We start from the raw sequence: 10,360 nt of genomic DNA, 5'->3' as shown, positions 1-10,360 counted from the left end.
AGATAAAAGTATATAAGCACGACAACACATTCAACGTTTTTAAGGTGCACAAAGTTTTCAATTATTTGAGATGATAGCCAGTTGGGACAAAATTAATGTTATGCTTTTAGCTTTTGAAAATGAAAGAGGTCAATCGATTTAAGGTGCACAAAGTTCCACATCCTTTGCAATTAAGGTATCGTATCTTCAGCCAAGATATTTGATAGGGATTAGGATGGGATTTTGAATGACTTTGGCACCATAACTAACTGTATGTGTGTGTGTGTGTGTGAATTTGAAGAGAATCCTCATCTGAGATTATTACGCATTTTTGCTTGGTGAATAGTGTCAGAATATACAACGTTTGGACTGCTTATTGCTCAAGGCCACCACATTAATATGGAATGGTGGCTAAGCTAACCAGCATGCAGCCGGGTTAGCTTTAGCCACCGAGTATTGGACTTCCATTGGCAGGGAGCAAGGACTCAAAGCTGAATGAAGCCTGTGTTTTGAGTCCCCAACCTGTAAATTAAGCTTCTTGATATCGCACAAGTTTTTAAGGCAATTGACAGAGTTCCTCAAGGCTAGCACCCGTCCTCATAGAGCATATCCAGCCTAATGCTTGAAGATCGAGCACTTGTGAGCACCAAAGCTGACCAAATGCATTAATCAGATGTAATGAAAATTGCTACTGCAAAGAACAAGTAAAACTAGAAAGCTAAGATTGAAATATCACAAGTCTAAGCCACACCATATATATGCTCCCTTGCCCTCCGCCCCCTTCTCTCTCTCTCTCTCTCTCTAGCAGATTCAGATACGCCACGCCTTCCTCCTTAATTTGCCTCTCTTCCTACATTTTCATCTCCACGCTAAACTCAAATTTATACTCAATCCATCAAACAACAACAAGAGTAGGCTGCAGTTTCATCATACTATCCGTACAAACACATTGACTCTGCATTATACATATCTGCATTACTTCCAAGGATATAGAAACCTTCCCTCCTTCACCGAACTCTCCTCAACCCCAATGAATCATTCATGGATTTTCAGCGTTATTAATAAAACATCTCCATTTTCACCATACGGCCACATTGCTCTCTCACATATGCTGCAATGTTTAGGGGAAAAACAGAAGGACGAACCAGAACAAAGAAGAGAGAAATTCTTTGAATTGGGTACAGCTACATAGATAAGCATATATTGCAAACAGCTACATATAATAATAGCCGAAGATTTTCTGTATACATATGAAGGTTAAGAACTATAAGATTTTCCTCTAAATCAGCTACCAGGTAGGTGTCAGAAGTTCCTGGCGAACTAACCCATATTATATGTGTGTACAGAAGTGAAGTAAATTATATATATTTTTAAGAAATGAATAGTTCAAAGGGTACAGCCACAGAAGACAAAGAAGCAGCAGAGCATGGCGACCAAAGCCACAGACTCCAACACAGTGACAACGGTCCAGAACATGTCATCGAAAAAAGTCGAATACAACCACCAGCTGAAGTTCCCGATGCTCCACCCTGTTGTGAGGTAGGAGAGATTAACTTCAGGCCACCGGAAGATCGACGACATCGGAGAGAAAGTGAACTCCGGCCACCGGAAAGCCATCGTGTACCACGACCTCGAACACATCCACCAAACCTGTCTCGCCGTGTCTCCTCTTTCTTCTTTTGTCGGGGCTCTTCTTGGCATATGCGGGTAAAGATTAGATATGGGAACAATTAATAATGGGGACTTGGTTCCATGCTATTATTATCGATTACACGTGGTCCAGCGAGGATTGACCAACCCACCGCATGTGATTTATGACATAAACACACTTTTTTTTTTTTTAATAAATAAAAAATCCAAGTGGCATGAACAGGTCTATCAAATTAACAGATTTATATGTTATGTTTCTAAATTTGTTTGGCGCCGTTAATTTGATTCTTAAAATAATTAACTATAATTTTTTTTGTCGGTTTAATTTGTTTATAAATCTGTTTCTAAAATCTTTTGATAAATGATTTAATTAAAAAAATATCACAAAATACTTGATTTGATATAATATAATATTTACAATAATATAGTTTGTTTTTATATGATACATTAAAATAAAATTTTATTTTATTTTATGACACGTCATATACAATCAGATGAGTTTGTGAATTTATTTTTATAAAATTTTTTTTATTCAAAATATTAGCAAAATATAAAATGCTTTTATCATTCCGTTCGTTAATTAATCATTATTAGAAATGCAATTATAAAAATAATTAATGTTTTGCATTAAATTGACATTAATACAATTCATTACACGAGTTTACAAAGTCAGGAGACTAAACCGCCTTAATTAGTCAAAACTCCAATATGTTAATGAAAAATTGTTGAGTTGTTGTCGTGTAGGCTTCTTCCACACTCTACCTGTCTGCCTTCCTGATGAAGTCTTTTGAAATAAAAAATATAATTATAAATATAATTATGTATTAATATATGTATTAATGTGATGTGATTAATTAAAAAATAAATTATATTAAAAATAATATTAATTTAAATTTTAAATATAAATAAATCAATATTGATATATAGATTAATACGTGATTATGTTTATATATAACAAAACTCTTTGAAATGAAGATGAAAGAACGAAACGCGGCAGTCGTTTTCAAGAGTATTATTTAATAGCTTTAGATGGTGGAGATCGAAGTCCCCACGTAAGCCGTTTTGAACGGACGATGATCAATGATGAGAAATCACAGCCGGGCCACCAAAATGTGAAAGCCATAATCATAGTATAAAGTCGCACATGGATTGTGAGTTCTGATAACGACACCGCCATGTGCCTCCTAATGCCAGCCATATCAGTACATGACCTAAGACATGGAACTAATTAAAAAGGATCTTTGGCATCTCTCCAATATAAACAATAACATGAACACGCAATATTATTTGAAAAATTAGATTTTGTTAGGTATGGATTTGGGAGTTCGAATCTGGTTTTCCTATTTAAAGATCAAACTTTATGTCATTTGAACGCATTTTTTATCTAATGAATACAAGTAACAAAATTCTGATGAAATATTTAACTTGGGTATCCTTTTATATATTGTATATTATATATATATATATATATATATATATATATATATTATTTTATCCTCATTTTTCTTATCTATTTTTTATTTAATCCCAAGGCAGAAGATGATAAAAAAAAAAAAAGGTGAGAAAAACTCTTATTTATTTTATAATAAAATTAACTTTATAATCAGATAAACTATATCAAATTATATTAGTTTATGAAATTACTTTTGGATAATCTATTTTAAGTATAATATTTCTCTAAAGCTATTGGATCAAACTTCAAAATCTGATTTTCAGACTGGGCCCAAGCTATAGGCCTTAAAGTAAGATCCTAGCCCAATCACATGGTTCCCTGGGATTCATGTGAATACCAAAATGGGTAGGTTACAAAGGCCCAATAGAATACTCGGGAAACGAGAAAACCCTAACCCTAGATACCTCAGCCCTTCCCCGCACGTGAGAAGCAGCTGAATTAGAAAGGCGTATCGAGCGCCGCAAGGACTCTATCGACACAAAAATACAAATTCTCTAAGGAAAACCGTCCGATCGCTTGGCACGTCACCGATCCGCGTGAATTCATCTTTCAACGGCCAAGATCACGGTTGCAGAGATACTGGTAGAGCGAGAACGAAGAAGCTAGCTCCTCTCTCTCCCTTCTCTTTCCCTCTTCCCTGTTTTCCAATTTCTGAATTTGATTTCTTTTGCTAGAAAATAATAAATATTTCTTGGGAAAGTTTCGTGAGCTAACGAAGATGAAGGTGATGGAGGATGAGATGGAATTCGAAGAAGAAAAGGAACTTAAGGGTTTGTACGAAGAAGTTGGTGAAGATGGGGTCGAAGATGGTGTAGAAGAAGGCCGTGAGGAAGAGGACGGTGATGAGGATGATGAAGACGACGAAGACGATGACGACGACGATGAGGAAGAGGATGATGACGATGACGATGACGGTGACGTGCAGGAGGTCGTACCTTCGTCTGGTGGTCCTCCAGTTCAGTCAGTAGATGACGAGGACGACGACGAAGATGAAGACGACGACGACGACGACGGCGATGACGATGACGACGATGGTGATGACGATGACGACGATGACGAGGAAGACGATGACGAGGAGGAGGATGGTGAAGAGAAGGTAATAATGATTTTTCTCTAATCTACATCTTATTTTCAGTTTCTTTTCTCTTTTTAGTATTTCGGATTTTTTGATTGTTTGTGCGAGTAAAAGTGGTTCAGATCTTTTTCTAAAATCAATATTTCTAGTATTTCGGATAAAAATATTAGTTTTCCAGGGAACTTTTTGAATTTCTTTCAATTATGTATTTGAAGAACAAGCTTCAGTCAATGTTGTTTTTCCTCTTAGATCTCGTTGTTGTTTTAATATTGGTAGATACTCCTTTTTACCTGCGGTGAACATGTTCATAGACATAATTTAATGATAAAACTGAACCTATATGACCGATCAAAATATAAAAGTGATGCATATGTATGCTAATCTAGGCTTTGCTATTTGATACTTGTATGCTTTAATTTGTAAGTCATTCAATATCAGTATCATCTCTTTGCTTGGTGGTCAGTTTTTGCAGATCTGAAGCTTTTATCGTTTTTTTTTTTTAATGTTTTAAGCCTGTGAATAAGTACTCATCAGGAAAAAATCAGATATTTGGGAAATTTTTGTGTTTTAAGCCATGGTTCCTTCTGTACGAGTTGTTTTTCTGATGTGTTATGGGCCAGTATGGCATTGGATGGACCTCATGGAATGATTCCTTGCGTACTTTTTCATATGTTTTAATGCTCGATTTGATATTATTCCCATCCGCCTTGAATTGATGTTTTTAATTCTTGTTCATATGTTACCGGTTTTGATTTTATTGTTTTGGTTGGTCTTGACGATACCGCTTTAACTAAGAAGTTCATTTTCTGACAGATCTCTTTGGGACTCACTATGCCTAAGGTGGAGCAGATCCACATCTAGCATACTTCCATTTTCATGAAATTTTCTCCTCTTAACTTACTCTGAAAATTCTATAAACGCTAGATTCATTAAGAACCCCAAACCGACTCTCCAAAAAGAGATTTGGAACCTTGATTTAATTCCTCCGTTGTATATATTATCTATTTCTAATTACTGTTTCTTTTCAGCTGTTGGTCTATATTTTGCATGTTCTGACTTCTTTCTGTCCTACACTTTCTATGAAATCCATGAAACAATCTTTAGGGGGATCTGGGAACAGACTACCTTGTCAGGCCAGTTGGCCGTGCTGAGGATGAGGAAGATGCCAGTGATTTTGAACCACAGGAGAATGGCGAGGAGGAAGACGTTGAGGAGGAGGATGAGGATGAAGATGATGGTGACGCCAGTGGGAAGGTTGATGTTCCGGCAAAGAGGAAAAGGCCGGATAAAGATGATTCAGACGGTGATGATGATGGTGGAGAGGATGACGAGAGACCACCCAAGCGATAGTTAGGGTAGGGCCTCTCCTTGGGTTGAGGACTGACCATTGAAATCATAGGTCAATCTCTTTCTCTCACACTTGCTCTTATAAAGATCCATCTATCTGCTGTTTGTAGAGAGAAGGATACAATGGTTCAAGGTTTCTGTTGTTAGTTCCTTGTATTATGATGGTAGCAGTCTTAAGGGTCATAAGTGTGACCTGGTAATGTCTAGTTATGTGTTTTTGTTTTTCCCTTTTTTTTTTTGGGGGGGGGGGGGGGGGGGGGTGTTATTCTGAAGAACTATTTGAAAGTGCTGGTTTAGGATATCTGTAAGTTATGAATTTTTAGATGAGGTTGTAGACTTTCATCTATTAGCTTGGTTGCAGGTTCTCTAGGTTGTGGGCTCTATTTTGTTTCTCATCTTTTTGGATTGTTGAATGTTGGTAAAACTTTTATTTATTTGATGTTGGTTTAGGATTTTGATATGGTCTTCTTCATCATGGATGATATTATGATTATTACTGTTTAGTTTTGTTAATCTGTCTTTAGGGAGCTGAATTAATGAGTTTGTTTGGGGGAAGAATATAAATCCCAGTTGAAGGGAATGATACATATGGTTATGCTATGCTATGCCGACTGGTTGGATGAAGTTGAAACTTGAAAGAGGATAAAAAAAGCATGGAGATCCCTCCCATGCTTCTCATAAATCGTAATATGGGTCCAGTCCTGCATCGGATCCTAGCCTTTTTAGTTGCGTTGTGGTTGCTTTGCTGCCTGATTGTGGGTGTTGAGGGGCAAAACCGAAACCACAATTATATATTTTATTTTATTTATTTAACGCGATATTCTTCTTAGGTGACGTGGCGCTACAAGAGTAGTCATTGCGACGTAATAGACAAATACTGAAAATGAATTTAACCCCCCAATTTTTACGGTATGCAAGCTCAACACGGAAAAGAAGGGACAGGATACAAAGAACAAGAAAAAGAAAAAAATGGTCCTTTTGGATAGAGAATTTTCATTAACTTTACAAAAGGTAGTTCAACCGCGTTGTACTTTACCATATTGATCATACCAGGGTGAGGGTGGGCCAATAATATTAGACAGACGGCTCAAAATCAGCGGCCAACGAACGAGTCGACTAAAGCCATGGCATCTTTTTTTATTTTCCTGTTAACATATAATAAATAATATATATACATTTACGTTATGGGTGTGTAGTAAAATGATTTTGGACTGACGTGGAATTGGTATTGTGAACAGATGGGAATGATTATCTATCCAGGTGCATACAGATACGACGGGGGATTGATAGAGACGGACGAACAAACGATAAGCCGTATGATTTAAAGTCGTATTCTATTTGGGGAATAATAATGCGTTACCGACGAAAGAACAGGTGAGGTGATGATTTTTATTAATATTTTCATTTTTATTGTTATTATTTGTTTTTAAAATAATCGAGTTAATAAGTGTTTTTAATGTTACGCCACGTCAGCTCTCTTAAAAATATGGGGCCGGCCTGGTGGGGTCACCTTGTCCCATTGCATCCTTGGACGCTAAGCCCTCTCCAAACAGTCCAAACGAAGGTACGAGACGACAGAAACTCACTTGGGCTAATGGGCTTGACCAAATGTCAAGCCATCAGCTTTGGGTAAACTAATAAAGATGATACAAGAGATACGTTCGGATACTTCAGAGAATTTTGAAACTTTTTATAATTGATTTTTTAATTTTTAATATTTTCATCTACTTATTATTAAAAAAAATACAAGTTTTACAAATTTCAAAACAAAACATAAAAATAATACAAATTTTATAAATTTTAAAGTAAAAAATTATATTTAAATAAAATTTTAACTTTATAATATTTTCGTTCATATTTTAACCTAATGAGAGCTCTCACTAAGCAGTAGGTGTACATCACCTTTAAGATCGTTTACTTGTTCGCTTGTGAGTTTGATCCTATTTTACTTTTTTTATTTTAGTAGTAAATTTTGTACCTCCATGGTTGTATTGGAATGGCCACCAATGCTCACACTGTTGTTAGATACTACTGCTAGGAGACAACTGTTTTTAAGGAGGTGGTAGAACAATGGCACATGGATGCGTGTGGCTAGCAACTAATTTTCACAAGGAAAATTCTATGTGCAGTCATTTTTACGGACTCCTTTATGCACTCCAGTGATATGATTGGTTGTGTATTAAAAAAAAATTAATCCAGTCAATCATATCAGTAGAGTGCGCAAAAATGACTGTATGTAACATTACTCTTTTCACAAAGGAAGACCACCGAAGGTGGTGCTTTATTGAGCTACTTTTAAGTGATTTGACATGTATTGTTATTGAAAAAAAGTCTATTCATCATATACTGCATATTACATTTATTTTTATTTTTATTTTTTTCTCTTATTAAATACTTGTTATATAAATGTTAAGTAAAAAAATTTAATTAGTTTAATAAGAGTAAATCTTAATTTTTTTTAAAAAAATAAAAATAAATATGATGTACAGAGATGATGAATAGCAAAATTCATCTTGTAGATTTGAATCTCAACGATGATTTACTTTAGAGTAAGGATTACTTCTGAAAGTTGTGACCTTTTATTTGGTATTCAATACCATCTCAAAATTTAGGGCTACATTCGGATACAGATTTGAATATTTGGAAATTTATGGATTCGGGTCTGAATATCGAGAATATTCGAATATGGATCTGGTTTTTTAACTTCACTTTTTTAAACATTAGTTTTTGTAAATCCAAAATAACATTGAATTGAAACAAAAATTCTATTCTAAAAAAAATATCCAATTATGAATAACCAGTTAAATAATTGGATTCAGTTAGGGTGGGTAAACCAAGTCCAATCCGGGTGGATAATTGCCTAAATTCACCTAGATTTTCAAGTTCCAAACTAGACAAAAAAAAATTCGGTCTGGATACATATTCTTGTAAAAAAATCATTCTCTTCTTCTCATTTTTCCTCAAACCCAATACCTCTCAACAAGGAGGGAATGCTTGGGAATTGAGATAAGATATAAATTTTATAAATAGTAGTCAAATGATTTGTAAATAGTAATAAGATAGTTTAAGTTATGTATTTATTAGAGTTTGAAAGATGAGAGAAAAAAAGTTGAATAAAACATATTATAAAGTTAAATAATATTTTAAATATTGTTTTTGTTTTGATATTTGAAAAAAAATTGATTTTTTTTATTTGAAATTTTGAAAAAGTTGTAATAATTAGTTTGAAAAAAGTTGTAATGATTAGTTTGAAATTGTTTATATTTGAATAATGTTTTAGAGGAAATGAGATGTGGTAAGATGATATAAGATAAAAATTCAAGAGAAATGTTACTTCTCATTCCACACCACATATCAACATGTAATTTGTTATTTTTGTTTTTCTATTTCAATACTCATATTTACACATCAATATGTATGTATTTAAATAAAATGGCAAAAATGAGAAATCACATATTAGTGTATGTGATGTAGTGGACAATACAAATAGAATTTTTCTATTTGCAAACATATGTTGAATCTCCGCAGCCTTCCCATTTAGCTCGATTTTTTCATGATTCTATAAATTCTCTAATTTCTATAAATTCTCTAATTTATCAAATCCCTTGCATTCGTCAATCATCTTTGCAAAAACATCAACTCATTTGGTTGCAAGACTTAGTTGGGATTAACTTATTTCAATTTAATTTTAAATCGAGTATAACATCCAAACATCGGATTCTCAAATTATTAAACTCATCTCAACCTAAAACTTCATTACATGTAAGATCTACAATCTTTTTTAATTCAATATATTTTTATACATGAGATTCACAATTCTTTTCAATTTTTTATAAACAGTACTAAACTCATTTTAGATGGGTCCCACATAACTCACTCAATCTACTTAATTTACTATTATTTATAAAGAATTCGGCATAGCTCAGTTAGGGGTGATATTCAGTCAATTTAGACCGGCTAGTTTTGGATCGGATCGAATTCGGTCCAATTCGTGGTCCAAGAGTTTTTCATACTGAACCGAACCGGACTGGACCGAATGAAAAAATTTTACAATATATATATATTATTTATATAAATAATTGTATATAATTAATTATTAATATATCACATATTACATAAGTATTAAATTCTTTAATATATAACTATGATATATAGTACGAGTATATATTAATATATTATTATATTATAAGAGTTATAGTGTAAATTATATCATATGTATAAATTTATAATAGTATTAGTATAGTTAACTTAATATGTTAGTATTAAATCACTATAATTATATAGAGTATTATTTAATATAATATTACTAATTTATCACTAACATATAGTATAGTAGTAATACTACTAGTATAGTTATTAGTTATAGTATTGGTACTAAACTTATAATTATATATATTTAGATTAATGTATTATTATATTCTTTAATAATTGTATAATTTATTATATAATTATTATTTAATAAGTCACTTAATTTTAATTTAATATTTTAAATAATTTTTTATTAATTGATTTAAAAAAGAGGATTGGACCGACCGGAACAACAACTACCAATCTGGTCTAATCTCTAAGGACGTCTGGTCTGAAAAAATTTCAATCCATCACCTAGATTGGATTGTGCTCATTTCTAAGTTGTGCTTACCTCAACATTTAAATGCAGCCTCACACTACTACACGACTCTTTTATGAGCCACACCAACCTTCAAAATCATGTTCTCTAGCCCTTCAAGTCACACTCTCAGTGTCTTGGATGGGTGCATTCTATAATAAGATCACTAAAGTTGCTTAATACAACCTTGCTTCACCAAGCGGCGTCTATATTGGTGCAATGGTACGAATCAACCATGACCAATAGTTAT

At 33.5% G+C, this 10,360-nt stretch overlaps 2 protein-coding genes across 3 annotated transcripts; one reads left to right on the top strand and one right to left on the bottom strand.

The window, feature by feature from the left end:
* Positions 1-1,121: 1,121 nt before the first annotated feature.
* LOC122317724 lies at positions 1,122-1,711 on the bottom strand. Its single transcript, XM_043134735.1, has one exon. It carries the CDS (start codon positions 1,678-1,680, stop codon positions 1,366-1,368), a length of 315 nt encoding a protein of 104 aa, XP_042990669.1. The 5' UTR covers positions 1,681-1,711; the 3' UTR covers positions 1,122-1,365.
* Positions 1,712-3,519: 1,808 nt separating this feature from the next.
* On the top strand, positions 3,520-8,072 carry LOC122317703 (phosphopantothenoylcysteine decarboxylase subunit VHS3-like). 2 transcript variants are annotated; one of them, XR_006244624.1, is made up of 4 exons: positions 3,674-4,178; positions 5,262-5,556; positions 6,743-6,878; positions 6,978-8,072. XR_006244624.1 is itself a non-coding variant. In XM_043134733.1 (3 exons), exons 2-3 carry the CDS (start codon positions 3,801-3,803, stop codon positions 5,505-5,507), a joined length of 624 nt encoding a protein of 207 aa, XP_042990667.1. In that variant the 5' UTR covers positions 3,520-3,664; positions 3,757-3,800; the 3' UTR covers positions 5,508-5,964. The 2 variants fall into 2 exon arrangements, 1 of the variants encoding a protein (XP_042990667.1); XM_043134733.1 differs by lacking the exons at positions 6,743-6,878; positions 6,978-8,072 and adding an exon at positions 3,520-3,664 and having other exon boundaries at positions 3,757-4,178; positions 5,262-5,964.
* Positions 8,073-10,360: the final 2,288 nt, after the last annotated feature.

The sequence above is a fragment of the Carya illinoinensis genome, chromosome 1, assembly GCF_018687715.1.
Source record: "Carya illinoinensis cultivar Pawnee chromosome 1, C.illinoinensisPawnee_v1, whole genome shotgun sequence".
In the NCBI taxonomy this organism is placed as follows: domain Eukaryota; kingdom Viridiplantae; phylum Streptophyta; class Magnoliopsida; order Fagales; family Juglandaceae; genus Carya; species Carya illinoinensis.
The sequence above is the reverse complement of the archived record's forward strand: the minus strand, read 5'-3'. Positions and strand labels throughout refer to the sequence as shown.